This window comes from Heloderma suspectum, chromosome 7 (genome assembly GCF_057233095.1).
Source record: "Heloderma suspectum isolate Gila_16-S chromosome 7, 16-S_ref, whole genome shotgun sequence".
NCBI lineage: Eukaryota > Metazoa > Chordata > Lepidosauria > Squamata > Helodermatidae > Heloderma > Heloderma suspectum.
Window position 1 is genome coordinate 50,020,634 of NC_139464.1, and position 22,316 is coordinate 50,042,949.

The 22,316-nt window shown below is 40.6% G+C and overlaps 1 protein-coding gene across 8 annotated transcripts in view; it reads right to left on the bottom strand.

Moving 5' to 3' along the window:
• Positions 1–22,316, bottom strand: part of CNOT4 (CCR4-NOT transcription complex subunit 4) — a 74,337-nt gene that overhangs the window by 50,168 nt on the left and 1,853 nt on the right. For all 8 annotated transcript variants that reach the window (XM_084810136.1, XM_084810132.1, XM_084810134.1 and 5 more), the window contains exon 2: positions 2,958–3,225. In XM_084810136.1, coding sequence (XP_084666262.1) covers positions 2,958–3,131 — 174 coding nt within the window. In that variant the 5' untranslated portion in view covers positions 3,132–3,225. The remainder of the gene's footprint in view (positions 1–2,957; positions 3,226–22,316) is intronic.

Below are 22,316 nucleotides of genomic sequence, written 5' to 3' on the forward strand. Positions count from 1 at the left end.
ATCATATTTTGGCATTTGAGCCATGGCCACCTATTACCATCTTTCTAAGGGTGTTTCTCTAGAATCAGCCGTGCTAAACATTTGCTCTTTATTTTTAAAAGAGAAATTCTATTAGCATGTGATGTACGCAGCAGGCTCAACTGGAAGCTCAGTTCTCTTATCAGCTCTGCAGTCACAGCCCTGCTTTCTGGTATTCATGGCTATTTCCCTCAGTGAACCATTTCCACATTAGTGATTTCTGCAGAACCGGCACCCACCACAGTAGATGCTTTATGATTCATATAGAATCATCAATGAATATGGTGATTTCAAATAAACCTTAGTGCCCCCACAACCATCCAGAGAAGAACACTCAAGCAGACAGGTCTACATTTTAGGGTATGCAATTTCAGCCAATGAGACCTGTGAAACTTTGTTGTCACCCTTTTCAACACACCCAACATTTCTCTGCACAGTTCAAGCGAACTGTAGGAACCTTGATGTGTTTCTGCAGGATGGAAAGACAGTTTGAAAAATGACTACTTGAAGCAATTAGTTACAATCCTGTTTTTGAAGCTGGTATCTAAAGACATAATAGATTACATCAAAAGTATATAGGTAGGGACAAGATAAAACACTAACAACAACCTGTCACACAAAGACAACACAAGATATGAAACCATCCTGGCAACTTAAGTGGTTACTTCAGTATGACATTGATTTAAAGAGAGCAGTGAGAGATTCACAGGAAGGAAATACTTGATTCTTATAGCATTCCCTCATGGATTAAAAAAAATTGCACTTTTACGTTGCGGGTTATAGGGTGGGTATGAAGCCAACCCACCATGCCACGCGCTGGGATCGGACAAGCCAACCCGCGCTACATCACGAGGAATTATGTAAATGACAGTCACGTGCGCAACACAAACAGGGGCATGGGGAGCAGCCAAGATGGCTTCTTTTACTGACGTGATAGTCCAAACCCAGTCATTGCCTTAATTTCATGCAATCCACCAGTCTTCTTCACACACTTCCCTTTAACTATTACTGGTACATGAAAAGTGACACACTTTAGCTGGTCAAGTTCTAACAGCTGGGTCATCAGAAGCATTCAGAACAAATGCCCCAATAAACTACTTTATGAAGATACACATCTGCCAGTGTATAACTGTTTAGTGGTGGCTTGTTCTCATCAGCCACAGTTTAAACAAGCTACATTTCCCTAAATTTGGATGTCACAGGAAATTTGAGTTTGTTTAAATTGGAAGTGCAAGTTTCCTAGCTCCTCATGAGCACTAAAGATGGGGGAGGGGAGAGCACATAAGCCTTGCTATGGCTTGTTCATGTAGTAGGAAACCAGGTTTTCCCATTACCTCTGAACTGGATGTATAATGAGCAAGATATGCTATGTTAACAACTGAAGTGCTATTAAATGTGTGCATACAGAAGACTGGGTTTCTCAAAGACTAAAAACTGCATTAATGAAGACATTTCTCATTTCCTTCTATAGTAGCACCCTTAGCTTAGAAATTAGGATAATTTTAGTTTTGATTAAGTATGTATTTTATTGTTACAGATGCAGGATACTGCAAGATACCACAGCAGTGTTGCCAAATACAAAGAGACATTTCAGAGTAGTTTCTGCTCCCTGCACAGATGGTGTTAGATGTTCAGGATAAAATTCCTGGTCTTTCAGTGCCTTTTATATATGGCACACATACCTGATCTTTTGGGAAACACTACAGTAGCTGTCCCCCTTAAAATTATATCAGTTCTGTTCCACAATTTTCATAGTTTTGTTAAATACACACAGTATATTTAAGCACCTACATTTAAGGCTTACATATCTGGGTTCCCAAATCTCATTCAACTTTAAGAACTGGTTCCAGAGTTTGCTTGTTTTCCTCTTCCCTCCTCACCCTATTTTTTGTGTCCTGTCTACACAAAAGTAAGCTACAGCAGAAATTGCCTTGTTTTTAACCTTTATACAGTATTCAGAAAGTTTTAGGCACTTTGTAACTTATTATATTCTATTATTAGTGGTACCATTACTTGCAGTCTTGGAAGTACCACAAGTTGTTAAATGGCGAGTTGCAATATGTAGTATTGGCAAGACACATTACTCCTGAAATCAGTACTCTGGAAAAATAAAAAGGGTTCGTTTCCTAAGTATGGTCGCAAACACATTCAGCAGCAACTGCTTCCATTTCACACCAGAGTGAGATACTAACAAAGTATCTAATCTTAAAGCTCAACAGTACCATCACACGGCCAAACCCCTAAATATATTCTTTTTACCGCACAGTACCTTGGGTGTATTCTTTTATCCTCTTTCAGTATACATTTGAGTCAATACTCAGCAAGGTAGTCAGGTATATTATCAACTCAGTGGTTTTGAGGCTGCAGTCCTATACATACTTACTCTCAGGTAAGTCTGACTGACCTCATTTATGCACAGACATGCATAGGGTTTTGCTGTCTTACACAGATTTACAGCAAGTCATAAATCAGTGCTGGAGAAAGTAGAATGCTTGATTTCATGAAATACAAGCTAAAATTAATAGGAAATAAACAAACAGGGCTTGTGAACCTTACAGGATATACAAACTCAGTCCAGAAATCATAAGGAATCTACATAATAGCCAAATCAAGAGAATAATTTGCTAACTGCTGATTTAAGTATGGGAAAATGGAACTAGTTATGACATGGACAACCTTTACCACTAACTGCTGTCTACAGCGGTACTAGACTTGTGACAGTTTACGGTGCTGGAGAACAGGTTGGGCAGTTTGCTGTGGAAAAGATAAAAATCAAAGGCTGAACCATCATCACTGCTTCACTTCTAATATGGAGTTGCTTTATTCCTTCTTGATATGCCAGGGAACCCCAAGATAAACCCCAAGGGGGAAAGGTATACCACAGTTGAAGCAACCTTTCATTTTGGGTGACCTCATTCTGATGAACTTAAAACAGATACCTTTCTGCAAGCAGGACAAAGCCCATTCTCATCAGTGCGAATACGATGCCAACAGAAGCGACAGATCTGGTAACCACAGGTGCAAGGGAAGAAGTTTATATCATCAATCTCCAGAGGCTCCATGCAAAGGGGGCATTCCACAGGGTCTTCCTTCGCATCTGGGCTGCGAGACATCTCTGTTTCCGCACAGCAGCAGCAAAAAAGTATATAATAACTTAAGGGAGGAATAAGGTCAGCACAGAAAACTAAAATGAAGATACTTGAAGATCTGCAAGAGAAAAAAAGACAAGTGAATTAGTATTTCATTCTGCCTTGGAACACATTCAATTATTTCTGAGCAAAAATGCAGTGTATACATTTCAAAATGTCTTGGACTAGAACACCTTTGATCCCCCCCCCCCCCCCCCGCTTTAGATCAGTTGTATGCCTTCACTGTTTTCTGGTAGAAGTCCATAACTGACCAGGTTCGGACAATACGCCATGGCTCGTCATTGGTTAAACAACAGTGCCTGCAGGTGCTAGGTTGCATATCCAATCCCTGCTTGGGGGGTGTTTTGCTGGGTGAACCCACTGGGTTAAACAATCCTCACATAACCCTAAAACAGCCCATAGGTTATGCAAGGGTTGTTTAATCCTCGCATTACCCACGCTTGCCACATTCGTACAGGGGCTGCATATTCAAAACGGCTGTCGCACATGCCCCACAGCCCCACTGTGTCTTTTACACTAGCCTATTCCCCACTTAAGTTTGTGAGAGGTATCTTCCACTCTCAGTGAACTGTGGTAAAGAGTGGCATGAAACCTTACAGTTTCCCATTGCAATGTAGTTACCAACTCAAACCATTTTATATCCCTTTGTTTTGTAAAAGCATAATGAAACATTCCAAGTAATTGGAGAAACAGTCACAGAAAACATCCCTCTTCAAGCTTTTGTGATTATCTGATGCATTCTTTTTCCCAACCTTAAAATGTGGTAAATATATTACCACATATAAAAAGCAACAAAAAGCCAGCCAGAATTTAACTGAGAGAAATGGAGTTCCCCTCCTGAGATCAGTCATCAAGAAAAAACCAACATGTCTCTGCCCTCCTAATGGTGCATGGATGGCAATTTGAGTATATTCTGTATCTTAGAAAGCACAATGAGATGTAGACATGGAGGGCAAGGTCGTAGGTATAATTATTGTGAAAGGAATGGTCTTCAGCTGCCCCATGTCAACTATGTCACTGACCAAGACTAGGAGACTATTGGCAATGGAAAGCTGTAGCAAGCCGGCAACCAACAGGATACATGTGTCTCCGGGCAGACAATTCTGCAGTGGTGGTTTGGCATCTCTGCAGAAGCATGATGTGGCAATTTGAGTCCTTACAAGGTTATGGTCTACAAATGTCAAGTATGATACCCAAGGACAATACCACCTACACTTTTTCAGAGCCAATTTCCCCTTTCCCCTGCAGCCTGCCCTACTGTTCCAAAGGGTTCCCCAAACCTGTAGAGCACCTTTTCAGGGGGTGCAGGAGGAAGGAGGAGTTGGCCAAGAAAACCTTCTCCCCCTTACCGCAGCAAGAATGTCCCATGAGTGGAGTTTTGTTCATGGGTAGTCTGAATCCCAGCCTATAGGATTATGGTGAAGTTTTTCCACATCCACTCTACTCCTGGATATCTTGGATCTGCCCCTGAATCATCAATAAATTTTATTTCATTTCTAGAGTCTGCCAGGGACTCTTCTCTAATTTAGGGTAGTGTCTGTACCAAAGGTGAATTCCAACAGGAGTTTTTGAAAAAAGAACCTCAGGTAGGTCTAGAGAAAAGTTTAACAGTTCAGGTGCGAGTATCAAGATTTTAATCACAGAAATGCTGGGAATCTCACTCTGACCTCAAATACACAAGATCAGTTCATATAAACTGAGGTCACTAAGGTAGTACATCACCTGAAGTACTCAAGCATACAATTCCTGAATTGCTTCACAAAGACATTGCTATAATCAACATGATTGTCCAGTTAAGCTCATGTTTTTAAGCTCATGGCTGTTTTTTTAGTACTTGCTCAGTGTACATTGGCTCCCATCAATTTCTGTGCAGCTACAACCTGACAGTATAAACTGAATTTTAAGAAGCCTTTTAGATATGTTAGCAATCTGCTACTACTGGCTGCAGAATATAATCCAACACAAGGGGCACATGGAACAGTGACTTCTACAATAATAGGTAGCACTAGCTCATGACTCATGACTCCTGAACAAGTGTCTGGGAACTAAAAGTAAGAATAGAATCATTATCTTGGCCACACAGAGGTGGATAGTTCAGAATTCAACACGAGTTAGTAATCTAAAAGTAACCTAAGATACTGAGGAAAGCTATGCTGAAACTAGCGTGGATTCCCCATACATGTAAAAGATAGTGGTTTTTTCTCATGATTAACACAAAGCCCATGACTAGTTTGGAACAAATTGAGAGAAGTAGCCTTGCTTATCCAACAGCTGGACAAGATGAGTAATTGGAAATACAAAAGATATCTGACCATTCCTTCTAGATTACTTGCACTTCTCGTTTCCCCTGCTTGTAGAATGTCTGAAGCCCTCAGTGGGCAAATACAACCAAATTCTAGATAATGGAATATAAGTGTGAGCACCTCATTTCAAAATACTTCGGTGAAATTTTAGTGAACATAAATGTTTACGATGGTGAACTGCATGAAATGTTCCTAAACTAACTGAAAAGTATTTCAAAATAAGTTAACCAATTACTGTACTTTTTTTAAAAAGTTACTGTCTGAACTATACATGATACAGTTAGGAAATATTACACAGACCTATATAATAGTTTTAATTAGGTTGTTCGTACAAAACACTCCCCCCATCTGTTTAAAAACTGATGGGTTGTCAGGGACGCATGGGCAGCACTCATGCCTTTTCTGCTTTACACCATAGCCTACAATTGGCCCAGTAACCTAACAACAAACCATGGGTTAACCACTGGGTTGTTTAGCCCCTAAACAACCCAGCAGTGTAGGTTCAGACGTACGTCCAGCAGGAGCCAATCATGAGTTGCTGAGCCGATCATGCATTGCTGGATAAAAGCGGAACGGGCGGGTGCACTTCAGGCCGCATGCCCACTCTCTCCCACTTGTGTACAACAACTCATCGGTTTTTAAACTGATAGACTGTCGCTACGTGCGAACCAGATCAGTGTGTCCATAGTCTCTTCTGAATGAAACTGGTCTTTAGTGAGACTTCTCTCAGTTATTTCCCAGATAATATTCTTGTCACTCACTTAAGTAACGGCTTTCTACACAAAAAGCATCTTCTATTACAAACTTCATTGACTCAGCAGTCACAGTATGCAGCACATCTTCATGAAGTGTAACTAAGCAAAATAGTTGTGTCTTTATTAAATATACAATATCCATGAAGATGGACTCTGATCTTAAAACTTACCAAATTGAAGTACAGTCCCATTTTGTGGCATACATGAATGTCCAGTTGGGAGGTTCACATAACCCACCCCCCAGTGCTTTGAAAGAGTGTGTGAGGGAGTTGCAGGGCTGCACGGGCTACCCCTGCTCCTGATGCACACTGTGGCCATGCATCACCTGCCATGGAAGTCTTCCTCTGACATCCATATGTTTAGACAGTGTGGAAAGTTTCTGCTACAGGCATCAGAAAGCATGGCCACAATGTGTGGCAACGGTGGGGCTAGCCCACATGATGCCCCCCTTGTGTTGTTTCAATACTGGAGGGATCACATGAGTCTCTGTAGTGTATGTATACCATGAAGCATATTGGGGTAAGTAACTTGGTATTCTCCAGATGTTCCCATGATCCATGACTACTGGCCATGTTGGCTGGAGCTGATGGGAGCTGTATCCAAAACATCTGGAATGCCTACCCCAGTTTAATGGACATGGGGTCCACACATCGTCTGAGTTCTTCTTTATAGCCCTGGAGTCTAGAGAGTATCAAGTACTGTAGTTTCACTGATTCATCAACCAGACAGATTACAAATCATTACATTGCTCTACCCATAGTGACTAAGGATTTGTTTCTTGATTCTACTAAGCCCACATTGTCAGCTGTTGAGCAGTGCTTGTGAATGCACTTTCCATTTAATATGTCACTTTGTTGCAAGTTCTGCATTTATGTGCAGCAAAAGACAAATATGCAATCACATGATGGTTTATGTGGATTTCATACTTTCTATGTAGAAGTGCTTTCTGTGTAGAGGTACTCTCTCCCTAGCATGCCCTAGAAGGCAAGTAGGAAACCAAATTAAGAAAAGCACATGCTTTCTAAATGAATCCAACAATGAAGCTGAGGCATTGTCAAGATTTAAAACTGAGAAGGAAAGACTAGATCTCTAGCAGGAAGGCAGGGACAACTCAAGCAGAATCTAGTCAGGTTTCATGTTCCCAAAACCATAACATTAAAAATAAAAGTTAAACGTACAGAGAATTATGGAGAGAAACTAACTTTAGTGATCCCACAATGTCACTACTAGAGATGTCTAAAAAGATAGCGCTGAAGTAGTACGCTACAACCACTGACTCGAGTATTGGTTTTGTGAATGGGTATCACCCACAAAGAAGCTAAAAATCGAGTTGAACAATAGGAAAAGGAAACCTAGGTGCTGGCAAGGGCTTGATACAAGAAAAAGCTGTGAGAACTTCTACACAAAAAGCACTTCTATGTATGAAACCCACATAAAAGTCATCACGTAACAAACATGCAGATGTGCATTCTCCATGCACATGGCCAACAGGTTCATAGGGATGTGCACTTAGAGGTACCTTTCAACAGCTGCAGACTGTGGTTTTACTGCATCCAAATAGTAAAACTTTAGTCACTCAGGATATAGCAGTTTAAATGTTTCCAGGGTGTTTGGCTCAAAAATCAATACAAACACAGTTGCTTGAAAACAATGAGGCAAAACCTGCTGAAATCCAAGTATGTCACCTTTGCTGACTTGTGCATTTCCCATTTTGTGCATGTAGAAATTGAAGGTTTATTTTTTAAGCACTTAAGATGCTTAAGACTATATTCTTAAAACACAATACTCATATTCTTACTCAGGAAATGAGGAAGAACTGCTGCTAGTATTTTGTACCTGTGTACTTTAATTACTTTTAAAATTAAGCCATTTTGTGGCTAAGTCTATAAATTTGAATATAACTAAACAAAACACAGTGTAAGCAGGGAGTGCCACATTGCACTAGCTATGCTTATTGATATATGCTGGCAACTGAAAAAATAATAATTTGTATTTTAAAAGGTAATGAAAATCTGTCCCTGTAAACTACAAAGCTAACATGATGCTTGGCACACTGATCTTAAACATATTACTTGAAAATAGATTCTGCTGAAATGACTGGTATTTACTTCCAAGAAATGCATTCAGGAGTAGAATACTATCTAGGAACATTCATTTGCTTTTGTTCTTAAAAGACATTTAGGCTTTTTTAATTTAGGAAAGTTGCCTAACAGCATATGAACTTTAGCTAGGCTTGACTGAGAATTTAAGAAGCACCAGATTTAAGCAGCACCAGATTTAAGCAGCAAAGTAGGTCTGAAAAGTCAGCTCCATGTTAGTGCAGAAAAAGCCAAATTCTATCAGAAAAGACAACAAATACAGCAACTATCATCATGCCATTATACAAGTCTATAACAGGGCCACATTTAGAATTCTGTGTATAGTTCTGACTACTGTACTTCAACAAGTATTTTTTGAATCTGAAGAGGGAACAAAAAAGACAACTGAAATTACCAGAGGGCTAAGAATTGGACCATTTCACAAGTTCTGGCATAGGGGCCTTTTCAATTTAGAAGGAAACTAAGAGAGTCAGTAGAGAACAACCAAGAATGGAAATCCAGTTAAGAGGTATAAAACACAATTCTAAAATATGGCCTCTCATAACTATTAGAGTAACTATGCCTTCTCATTTGGCTTCTCATCTGATAGAAGAAGCACTGTGATAGAAAAGTTCACTAATGCTTGTCACTTATATGTTGTCCTGGTAAGATTTCTCTTATATACTCTTTCAGACTGATTGGAGTAGTTGTCAATTGGCTGAGAAACTATAGTTGCTGCTCAGTTTAATACAGGTAAATATTATGGCTCACAGTCACAATCTACATAGCAATCTTGGTTCAGGAGATACTGATACAGTAATCTACACAGAGACTCAATATCTAGCACACAGAAATCAAAATACTAAATAAGCCACACTTAGTACCACTATTCCACATCCTAACTTTAGGGCACAATCCCATGGCTGTGAGACAGTGGCTAGATGGCCTTAGGATTGGTCGGTTCCCGGAGAATTGCCTCCCCACCCCCTCCCCCGCTGGCTTGTAGGCAGCACGGATCATCCCTGCTTGTAAGAGCAGCATGGAGCAGGGGGAAAGGGGAGCTCCTGGGGGCAGGGCAAGGAATTCTTAAGTGCTGGTGCAACACTTCCTATGTGTCATCCTGCCTCCCTACCCTGCGCTCCGATGTCCTGTGGCTAGACAGAGGACATCGTCCGTCTAGCCGCAAATGCAGGATGGCTGGAGCATGGAGGAGACGATCCCCTCCACGCTCCTCCCACTGTGCATTGGATAGGTGGTCGTCTCCGAGTTTGGAGGCAGGATTGCTCCCTTAGTCTTAATTCAGATATGGTGTAACACTCAAAAGCTACATTTAGGTATTACAATCTCAGTCAAAAAGGTAATCATAGCCCACATAAAACCATTTGCATTTTCTCTGCTAGGTCAACAGCCTATTATTCATTTCTCCAATCATCACAATCGTAATTTCAATAGCGCATTCTACTTAAGCTTTTCAAAGCTTCAATCATTTTTACTGTTTGCTCAAATGCAGTGTTTCTATCCCAAAACTGTTACTGACATCACCAAAAAGGACATTTAAAAAGCTGTATGAAAATGCCCCATACTAAATCAAGTTAAAATTAGATATGCAAGTAAGTCTACATCAGCTCACCAGATGCACACTAAAGGAGACAAAACTCAGTGGTGTAATACTTTTATTCTTTAAAAAAGCCATTTCAAGTCAACTGCATTTTGGAACTTCAGACAATTGCTGAGCGTATGCTTTAATTAGTAATTAGCATTTCTATTGATATTAAATGCTTGAATCAGTTCATCCCACTACATGTTAGCCACTGGGTGGGTCCAGGGGGTGATAAATGCTTAACTCTGACAGGGGGTGGTGCCTGCTGTCTTGAAAGAGGCTGTAGTGCACCCTCTCCTGAAGAGGCCCTCCCTGGACCCAGAGGTATGTGGGTGCTACTGCCCCATCGCTAATATCCCCTTTTGGGGCATGGTGCTTCAGCACGTGGTAGCTAGGCCGCTTCAGATGTTCTTGGAGGAAACTGATTATCTGGACCCATTTCAGTTTGGTTTCAGGCCAAGATACAGCACTGAAATGGCATTGGTTGCTCTGACTGACAACCTACTCCGGGTGAAAGACAGGGGGAGTGCTACCCTGTTGATTCTCCTGGATCTCTCAGTGGCTTTTGATATCATTGATAATAGTATCATATTGGATCAGCTCTGCAAGGTGGGAGTTGGGGGCACTGTGTTACAGTGATTCCACTCCTACCTGCAGGGCCAATTCCAGAGAGTGGTATTGTGGGATTCCTGTTCTATCCCATGGCTACTAAGCTGTGAGGTACTACAGGGTTCTATTCTATTCCCCATGCACTCCCCCTGAAGGAGCAGGTGCGTAGCTTGGGAGTACTCCTAGATCCATTCCTGTCACTGGAGCCCCAGGTGGACTCCATGACTGGAAGTACTCGTAGCCAGCTTTGGTTGATCCACCAGCTATGGCCTTTCCTGGAGAGGGATAACCTAGCCACAGTAATGCATGTGCTGTTAACTTCCCGACTAGAGTACTGCAATGCACTTTACGTGGGGCTGACCTTGAGGATGACTCGGAAGTTGCAGCTAGTACAAAATGCAGCAGCTAGACTGTTGACCGGAACACATCGTAAAGATCATGTACCACCAGTTTCAAAGGAGTTGCACTGGCTGCCAATACGCTTCTGGTTGGAATTCATGGTGCTGGTGATGACATTTAAAGCCCTAAGTGGCTTGGGACCTCTATATTTGAGGGAGTGCCTCTCCCTATAGATGCATGCCCAAAGACTGAGATCTGTTGAAGATGCCCTCCTCTGCATCCCACCAGTGTGAGACATACATTATGGTGGAACGTCAGAGAGGGCCTTCTCTGCTGTGGTACCTTGGGTGTAGAATCCCCTCTCCTTAGAGGCCCGATTGGCGCAGATGTTGGTTGCATTTCGGCACCAAGTTAAAACATGGCTTTTCACCAAAGCCTTTGAGGGCTAATTGAATTCCCTAAAGTTGCACACTGTTTTATTGTTTTAGATTTTCTAACTGGTATTAGCTTGTTTAATATGCTTTTAAATTATTCATTGTTTTATACTGTTTAAATTGATTTTATCTGTATGCCACCCTGAGATCTTAATGATATAGGGCAGGATACAAATATTTTAAATAAATAAATAAAACATTAACCTGTTTAAAAATGCAAGTGCTATGCCTGTAGAATGAGATAAATTTAAGCAATCCCATTTCAGAATTTCTGTACTTTGAAGATACACCAGTGAGAAAGGGAGTTTAATAGCTCACGTATACATGCCTGACCTAACCTCAGTGGAACCTAGAACGTTTACCCTATAATTACCCCTTGGGGATACACCTAACATATGAGCGCTTCTAGGAGGCTTTCCCCAGATGTTTCTCATACCAATAGGTAATTTTTCCTTATGAGAATTCAAAATATGCAACTCCAGGGTATATGTGTTCAAATTAAATCCTCTCCACACATCTGCTGCAGAACAGCCATACCAGAATCTGCACAGGAATGGAATACAAATGATATTTACATATTTCCTTGGCCAGGCTTCCCAGACAAGGTTTCTCATCAGGGTGTTTCTTCTACGTAGCAGCAGCATATCCACCAAATCTTTTCCTTTACAGGAAAAATCTGTATAAAGGGCTAAATCCAACATTATACAAGTGGAGCCCTGCACACCCTGAATTTTCTCCAGAGGGTCCTCAAACCCTCTGGAGCAGATTTAGTAGGCATGTGGGTGGCTGAGGGGTGGGGGGATTCAGTCCGACAGTGGTGTCTACTCTGCCAGTGGAAGGAGACCACTGGATGCAGCCCATAGCCAACGACTGACTTTTTGGTATGCACACTTCTATAAGTGAAACTGTGTATTATTTTATGCAAGTGCAGACAAACCAATAAACCTTGACAGGTTCACTATCACAAGGAGTTCTAAAATCCAATCTATATTAGTCAATAACAGTAATATGGGCTGGAAAATGTTCTAGTCCTTTATTTTTCCATGAAACATTTTCCATTTCATAAGTTCATTAGCAAAAACGAATGTATGGCAATTGCAAATATAATATTAGGCAAGCTTGGCAGTTTCAAAGCTGTAATCAATGTTTTTCAGGTGATTATCCTTAGGAAGTATGTGAGAGAATACATATATGTCACTGAAATGAACACATGTCTCCGTGAGAGAATACATATATGTCACTGAAATGCACATGTCTCCATGAAATTGAACTAATTGTTGTTGTTGTTGTTCAGTTGTGTCCGACTCTTCGTGACCCCATGGACCACAGCATGCCAGGCCTTCCTGTCCTGCACTCTCTCCCGGAGTGTGCTCAAGTCCATATTCATTGCATCAGTGATGCTATCTAGCCATCTCATCCTCTGCCATCCCCTTCTCCTTTTGCCTAAACTAATTAATAGTGACATCAAAACTGAAGGTACACCAATAACCTTAGTGGAAGACAGCTGAACTCTGTTGAAATAGAAGAGCGTTTATCAATATACCATGCACACTTCTTTGGACTGCTGAAATAAATTAATGTGTCAACAGTTTTCAGTACCTTTCCCCCCCTTAAATTTAAACAATTTAAGGAAAGTACATGCTATTGCCTTCACCTTTTTACAGGTGTTCCAATAATAATTTTGACAGAATATAACATTTAAATCACATTAAGTGTGCTTTAATTTTTTTCCCCTCAAATATTTCAGGTCAAATACTTGTGGTGTATTGGGACAAAATATTAACTTGGGGTACCTTTTTTTTAGCTTTGTCTACTAAAGTAAAATAAACAAGCCAAATTAGATCTCTCAAGGGCAAGGATGGGCAACTTGTAGTCCTCCAGATGACTGCCTACAGCTCCAATCAGCTCAAGCAAGCATAGCCAGTGGTGAGGGATGACTGGAGGTGTAGGCTAAAACTTCTGGAGGGCCATAAGCTGCCCAACCCCCAGCACATCACAACATTTACAGATGCAAACTGAAAATTTTTCTATACAAATGACCCTATGCAAATTAACTAAATTTGCATTGGAAAATTATCCAATTTAAAATTTTCCAGAAAACTCACCTCACTGGTCAATGCAAAGCAGAAGCTAGTAGTTTATTAATAATCTTTTAAAATACAACAAGGATATTAAACTACATTACATAAATTTGAAACAAATCTTTCAAGGCGAGTTCTGGAAACGGTTCAGAGAGGCAATCACTCATGTTGGCATTCAATAGTAAGACCTGAATGTGAAAAGAGTTTGGAAGCAGCTTGTATTTCTCAATATATTGAAAAATTCTTGCAATAGATAATTAAGAAACTTATTTTGACTGGATAGTCAAACATGTTAGGTTATCTGGGGCATTAAGAGTACCCAGATAAAGAAAGATTTCATCATTCTTGCCATAAAATCAGCGGACAACAGAATTCATATAGAGCTTATACAAATATGTACTTAGCAACACAAAAAACCTACCAAACTTTTACCCTAACTAGTGAATAGACTCAAGCAGGACAAATTGGCCAGTTCTGTTCATTTCCTTATAATAAAGCCAACGTTCACACATTAGGTAAAACATTCTATAGCAGCACTACTCATACTCTTATGTTTTCTGAAGTGCATCACTTGAACATATAATGATATCTATCACATACTTGTAGAAGCCAGAGGAAGCACCACCATTAATCACTCTTAACAGGCACAAAGCAAGAGTTTATTACAAGAATGCAATGATCCAGTGTGATGTAACCACAAAGATGGCTAAATGGGATTACAGAATACAGGTTTGGACATTTAGGTGAACACTCTTCTCCCCAATATTGGGAGAACCAGTGGTGGTTCACCAAAGAGTGGTGTCAGGAATGGTCCACTCATGACCAGACTCTCCCCATTCACTAATGGGACAGCATATGGCACACAGGCAACCCATACACATGAACAGCAACTGAGCATGCTCTCTCTCATGAGTAACAGAAGTTTCTTCTGTTTGACATGATAATGTTTAAATCTATGTACAATTTCTAAGCTCTAAAATAACCTTCCTTTTTGTTTACCACAATGTTGATGCTCACTTATTTCTTATTTGTTAAGCTGCAAAACGATATGCTTGGGCACATTAGCATATCTTTTATTTTAAATTACTTTATTTTAGCAGTTTATTTTAAATTATTTTTTTATCAAAGGCTTCAGATGACAAGAAGTACGTACAACAACCAGCACCTGGCAATTAGGGACTCAGGGTTGGGAATTTAAGGCTATATATGGAATAGTCAAATTTCCCCCGTTATTCTGACATTTCTCTGAAGAGCTCAGAGCAGTTTTTGAGGATTCTGAAAGTGTTTCAGACACGAAGGGAAAGGTACACAAACAAGAAAAGTAGCTGCAAGAAACCTGACCATTGCAGCGATGCTGGCACTGCTTGACAGAGCAGGGGCAAGGCTGCAATAGCTGAAATGATGAGGGTAGTTGAAGGGGGCTGGGCCAACAATGCCAAAGTCTGGGTATAAGGTATAGAGAAGGCAGAGTGAACACAGGCAGAAGAGAGGTGAACCACCCCTGTGGAAGGTGCACTGGGGAACAGCCAGGAAGCAGACTCCACCTGACGCTTCAGGTTCCTGTTCTGGACATGGTGGGGACACCAAGTGATGTACACAAGCCCCAGGCTGAGGGAGCAAAGAGGAAGACCTCAAAGGGACAATCGTATGAGGGAGACGAGTCAGGACTATACATCTTAAGAAGGAGGAAAGTACATTTTGTTTTTATGTTCTCCCTTACTGATAGCTTCATTTGTGGATAAATATAAGCCTGTGACACAACAGACTTAACTAAAGGGGGTAAAAGCCAACTTCATCAAATACAAATAAAGACCATTTGCAGGATTCTAAACCTGCCAAGTAAATCTTTGTAGGGAGAATAGAGATTTGGGATGTCTCATATTCAGATACATAACACCAGGAGTAGGATCCAACAGTGCCCTACCGCTGGTAGCCAGCACCACCGGTTCCCAGTGTGCACACGACCAGCCCCTACCACTAGCAGCGGCAATGTAGCGCTTCCAGGGGCAAGCCCCCAAATGACTAGAAACACAAGTTTCAGGAAGAGGCAGGTCGTGGCATCACATGCTGTGCTCATGCTGTCACAACTCTGAATATGCAGCCTCTAAGAAGTTGCCTTATACTGAATCACACCATGGGTTCATCTAACCCACTACTGTTGACACTGATTGGCAGCAGCTCTCTAGGGTTTCAGGCTGCCTACCTAAAGATGCCTACCTGAAGAATTTTTCGAGCCCTATTTGAAGATGCTGGGGATTGAACCTGCTGGGGATTGAACCTGCTGGGTCTACCCACTGAGCCGTGGCATCTCCCCAGGGCAGCAGCATACACCCAGCAAATAAAGAGAAAGCGGCATGCACCCAGCATGGACCACAGCAAATCCTGGATTAAATAACCCATAGTTTGCAGCTGTTACATGCAAATCGGTCAATAAGTTTAGATGATATGGGGTTGTCTGTTCAAAATATGAAGTACACCTCAGCATAATAAATTCAACTAGATTTCTTACGTTACTTTCTGCTTCAGAATTCTATGAATTAGGTAAGTGTAAGGATGAATCTGTCAAAACAATTCAATAATGTAGGCTGTGTATATCTCAGTGCTAAGCCATGATTTATGTCAGGGGTCTCCAACCATTTTGGGTCAGTCAGAACATTTGAAAATTTGAGAGTGCCATGGAAACTCTCACAAAATGGCTGCCATGGTGGGGGCTTGCTCATTCATAGGGATGTGTGAAACAGCAAAACTTGAGCTTGTTGAAGTTGTCCGAATTCCATCTCAAAGCTCGTTCCAACTCAAGTCCGTATCAGATTGCGAGCTATTTTTTCTTTTCGCATGAAAATTTCTGCATATTTTTCCAGAAATATGCATCAATTGTGCACATCTTGGAATGTATGCATTTTTCTTACAAGTGTATTTCTGTGAATTTTCCAAAAGTATGCATTTTTTCATGCACATTTTTCAAATGTACGCAAGCTGTTGAATGCATTTGGGGGCGGTCTGCAAATCACATTGCAAAGCTCGGAAAGGTATGTACTTCGACTGCAGATTGTGTCTGAGTCCGTGTTCAGTCCAGAAGTGCAAACTGGGTAAATCCTGATAAAAAATGAACTGAAACAAATTTCTCATGCAATCTTACTCATACATAAAATGACTTGCATGGTGGGTATGGCTGGTCACAAAACATTCATTTCCCATAAGACAAAGTGGCGAGACCAAAACAAAAATAACTTGCCTAAGAACCTAAGTACAAGGCAGAGGTGGGATCCGAGATCCCAAACACAAAACCACTCCATTGAATCCCAATAAAGATGGTGTCGGAAGGCAGCACTTTGCTTTGCAGCATGACAACCTCCCAGTAAAATCATGTTGTTGTTTTTAAAAATTAAATAAAATTAACATTGGGAGGGGCAGGGAGCCTGGTGGGTGCCAAGAAAGTGCTCACAGGCACCATGCTGGAAACCTGAGGTTTATGTTAACCATGATTTCTTACTTTGGCATGCATCATCTTGACGGTGAGCAAACAAACCACAGCTTATTCTGCCTATTTCTGGTTTGTTTTTCTCGCATCCATTTTGCCAGCCTTCACAGCAGTTTCATTTTCAGGTTGCTCTTGCTGGGCGCCTCTGTTCCAGGATGGACAGCAGTGCAAAAAAGCCAGGGCTAAGCCACAGTTCTGGGTTCAGACTTCACAAGCCATGAGTTAAACAAGCCAGACTTTGTAAGCCAACAACAAACCATGGCTTATATTTGTGGTTTGTAGCTGGTTAACGAACTATGGTTTGTTTGCAGACGTGGGTTTGGACACAATGAGAAACCAATTTCAACAAACTGCACTATGGCTCAGTGTTATCTGCGAATCAGGACATAGCCTCTCTGTTGATTTGTGCTAACAGCAAAATAGAAACAAATAAACCCAGCCAAAGCCTGCAGCTTTCAGTTATTCAAGTCTATGATCTAGGAACACAGGAAGCTGCCTTAAAACCAATCCATCTGCCCAGTGTTGTCTACTCTGATTGGCAGCAGCTCTCCAAGGTCTCAGGCAGAGGTTATTCCCATCACATATTACCTGATCCTTTTAAGTGGAGATGCCAGGGACTGAACTTGGACCTTCTGCCTGCGAAGCAGGCGTGCTATTAATGAGCTCTGATCCTCCATTCTAGTAAGGAAGAATCAGGTTCATCAGCACCTAAAGCAACCACCAAAAGCCTGAGACAATTTGCTGTTTTATTTTGTGTGTGTATTTGATTAGTAATATGCTTTAATACTTTAAACTGTAAATCCCCTGGAGTGCCTTGACAGAAAGGCAGTATATAAATGTGATACAATAAACATACATTCTGGCTCAATCTAAACTCATAAATTCAACACAGCTGATGTCAAATTCAGAATTAACAACACTATATACTGGCAGATTGGTGGCATTCAAAGCATACAATACTAATGTACTGAAATCATCAACTGGACATTTGTCTAGTAACTAGTAAGTTTTGCCAAGAACCCCAGGAAAGGTTAAGCAACCACACACATGCAACCTATATACACTATAAATACTGCTAACCCAAATGCTATGGCTTAACAAATCAACCACTGAACAGGAATTATTCAAATAATGCTCCCATTGGAATTACCTCATTTGACTACATACATCTTAGTTTTACTTAGTATATCCTATCACCCAGAATTACCACTACTGCACAATATACAGCAAGCAAAATGACAAACTATATTGGTATAGTAATTGCTGCTCCAATAGCTCAAAAACAAAATGGGGGAAACACTGCTTTGGACCACCTGTTTACTGGCAGAGAAACAGTCACCTTAGCAGTAGTACCATGGACAGGGTACAGTGAGTACACAATTTTCTTCCATCAGACTCAAACATTAAAGCCTGGGCCTGACATCTAAGAAACCTGTTAGGATCAGCTAAACTGGTTTCCTAACTCTTAATACAGTTGAATCAGAGCTGAAAGAGATCTGAAAATCATCGTGTATACTTTAGCTCCATTAATTACTTGCTGCCTGATCAGCCACTTGCTCTGGCATGCTTCTCAGTGTGGGACTCACTCCATCAGGAATATATATTAATTTAAAAGGTCTAGCCTGTCGATTTTTTTTTTAACGAACAGATTTCATATATAATATGTAGTCAGACCAAAGCAACATCGACATTAGATATATAGCAACTAAGATTGATTTGTTGTTCTTGTTTTAAGGCAAGCTCGAATACAAGAGCCCACTTACACCTTTTGTCTTGCACAAGAGCAGCAGCTTTTCCTATGATTAACCTACTTATTAAGAAGGCCCTGTGCTTCTCTACAAACCAAATCAATTATTTTTCTTTTGAAGTGCCCTCTTAAATACTGTATTTTTAATAAGCTGTTGCCTTCCTTGTAACTCTCTCCAAGTTCCAAGGAGAAAGATATTTCTTCTGCCTTAGCCAAGACAGAATAAAATACAAACATTATTTAAGACTATACTTAAACAAATTGATTTATTTATCTTAAAAACTTATATCCTGCCTGATCTTCAAGAGGAAGTCAAGAAGTTAACAAATCAGAAAACATCACACAATATATAAGCACATATATAGTGCTCCCCATTCCTAAGAATAATAAAACCACATCATTGACATAATAGCCCAGCAACAACAATTTCTAGGGACAGCAGCCAAAACTAGGGAGATATTAAAAATATTCATCCAAAGGCCTTTTTAAATAAGCATGTTTTTGCCAGCCACCTAAAACAGAGGGAAGGGGCCTAACAAGTCTCCATTACCAGGGCAATCCATACTACTACAGAGAAAGCCCTGCGACTGGTAGCTGCCTGCCATGCTTCACAGGGTCGAGGGATCTGGAGCAGGGACTTAGATAATGCCTGGAACATTTGCAGAGGTAGATATGGAAGAAGGCAGCCCTTAAGGTACCCAGGTCCCAAACTGTTTAGGGGTTTAAAAATGAACACAAGTATCTTGAACTGAGCCCAGAAACAAACTAGCAACCAGTGTAGTTCAAAACACTGCCTGCAGCATTTTGCACTAGTTATAATTTCTAAATGCTTTTCAACAGCAGCCCCACGTACAGCAACATGGATTTTAATGCAGAGGTAACTAGGATGTGAATGACTGTAGCAAGATCTTCCTCAAGAAGGATTATAGTTGATGGAACAGAATGCTCCTCACTACCAATACCACCTGCACATCTAACAGGAGCACGGAATCAAGGAGCACCCCCAGTTACTACTTGCCACCCTATATTCTTGGTCAGTAACAAGTGCTGAACATGTCAACTTATTTTGAATATTAAGCGCCTGCCATCCTTACTTACTATGATGTCCTAACATGTTCAGTCTCTTAAAGCTTGCAATCAAACCACTAACAGCATATCTTGAGCCAAAAGAGGCCAGTAGGTCACATGAAGACATGAAGCTGTCTTACACCAAGTCAAACTATTGGTCTATCTAGCCCAGTATTGAGTATCCCGAGGGGCAGCACCTATCCAAGGTCTCAAGCTGAGGTCTTTCCTAGCCCTGCTACCTAAAAGCTTTATAACTGGAGCTATCAGGGATTTAACCTGGGGTCTTCTGCATCAATGGTATACGCTCTATGACTGAGCTATGATCCTTCCATGGGGACAAAAAAAAAAACAAACACCCCAGTAGAATCCAAACAATTACTTCCGATAGGTCAGGAACAAAGTCTAAGTTACTCGTACAATGTGACAACATTCCTTTATCAAGACCTGACAGAACCAGATTACAACAGTATTTCAATAACACAATCTTCCCAATGAGTTATGTGAGAATTTAGAAAACACTCAAGAGCCCTGGTTAGAAACTAATCTTCAAGATTTTGAGTTGTGTAAAGGCCGAAGGATGAGCAGCATTAACTCCACTCAAGGCTTGCTTTCACTCAAGACAAGAGAGAGGAAAAATATTATTTAAGATACACATGCAGCATGTGTGAATAGCAATATATTTTGGCAGAGCTGTCACCTCAGCTACTGATCCCCATGGATAAGCCATGAAACAGGCAACTGTGAATGAGCAGCTGAAATCCGTAAGAACTTCACTCAAGACTAGTGCTGTTCACACTAAACTGAGTTAGAAGTCTCCAATACCATATGCACAACTTTGCCAGCGTATATATTCGTACAGAGGTGTACACAAGCTGGAAAGGCTTGCCTGAGATCAGGGTCTATACTTTAGGCTGGATGTGAAGCTTCTAGTGGCTACATTGAGCATCTGGGCGCCAGCTGCCTACTCCTAACATACAGGCTCTATATGAAATGCTATGTGCCAGCCTTCCCCTACCTGGTGTCCTCAGCATTCCTGACTACTGGCCAGGCTAGTTGGGGATGATGCCAACTGAAGAGCAAAACATCTGTCAGGCACCAGGTTGGGGATGGCTGTTATATGCAATATCACCCGATTCCTGAACTTTCAAAATAGCAGAATTACTCCTTATACTGAAAAGCTGTAACTGCATTCTGAAGAAGCCTCCTTTAATGAATGCGTCAGTCTGAAGCAAACCTCAAATTAGGACTCTAGCTCAGTTGTTCAGCAATTTAAACACTGAATGTCTAAAGTAGCGCATTACAGTGTCAATCTTGCATACACATGAGAGATTTTAGGACAATTTGTTGGGGAGTTTTTCTAACTGAAAGTTATTTAGACAATTAGGTCATAGTAGTCTACAAATCAAGATGAATCCTGAAAAGCATATAGATGGTCCTGAGCCATATTTTTATGTCTATCTATTTTATTGCAAATTTGTGAGTACTGTCTAGAGAAGATGGTACTGTTTGATCCTAGCGTTGATCTCCTCTTTATTGGAATTAGACATTTAAATTATTTCTATATCTGTAAGTATATGAGTAGCCCATTTAGCTTAAGCACTAATTCCACAGCAAATGGGCATTTCACTGTGAAATACCTCCTCCTATGTCAGAGAGAATTCACTTGCCCTACAACACCTTCACATTTTCCTGTCATTCTACAAGACAGAGACTTCATTACGCTCTAACACTTCTCCAGATCCCAAGTTTGCACTTCAGTTCCCTTATCAGCCAGAAGGGATAGCTACATACCATACTTTGAAGAAGTCTTCAGGTCTACAGCTCACTTAAGGTCCAAGCATTTCCCCTCCTGTGATGTATTGTAAAAAGAAAACCCACAAAAAGTAGAAAGGCTGCATACAGCTGCTACTTGTCACTTATTTTTCCACCAGAAGAAGCATTCAAATGAGAGATGGTGGGAAAGATGAATGAATTGAGAAGTATACATACACTCTGAAAATATATAATACTTTAATGCAGATACCACCTTATTTTATTATATAAGCAATAGTTTCTGTCCCAACTGGCTATTACGCATTTGCAAGCGGAATGAAAGCAGCCCATTCCATATCCCATCTTAAGAGTGTCAACCTACACTTGAGTCTGAAGATGCCTCTTCCAATAGCCTTGGACAGTAACTCATGCTGTTCACCCTACTCCTGTTCATAACAGTGTAGCACCTATGTAGAAGTCATTCTAAATGTATACATAAAGATGTGTTTATACATATGGGGGTGCAACCTATACTGTAATGTTGTTCCACCCATATTCCTGGAGTTAATTCAAAAAATGCCAGGCATATGCTTTAAAGTAAAGGGTGAAACATCTTTTTAAAAAGTCAGTGATGAATATAGTTAAGTAATGTATCCGTTCTTTAACAAAGAAAAACAAAACATGGTATGCCCGCTTATTACAGCCTATGAGAAATACAGAAGTAGCATGTATTTATTCTTCTAGCAAAATCTACCCATAATTACTATTTTTAAATTACTAATATGAAAAGATTGCGTCCCATTTCCAAGACATACTGTGTCAAAAACACCACATTAAGAATTCTAGGGTATAATAGATTTTAGTGCCTAACATTTTCTCTCAAATTAGACAAGAATAAAAGT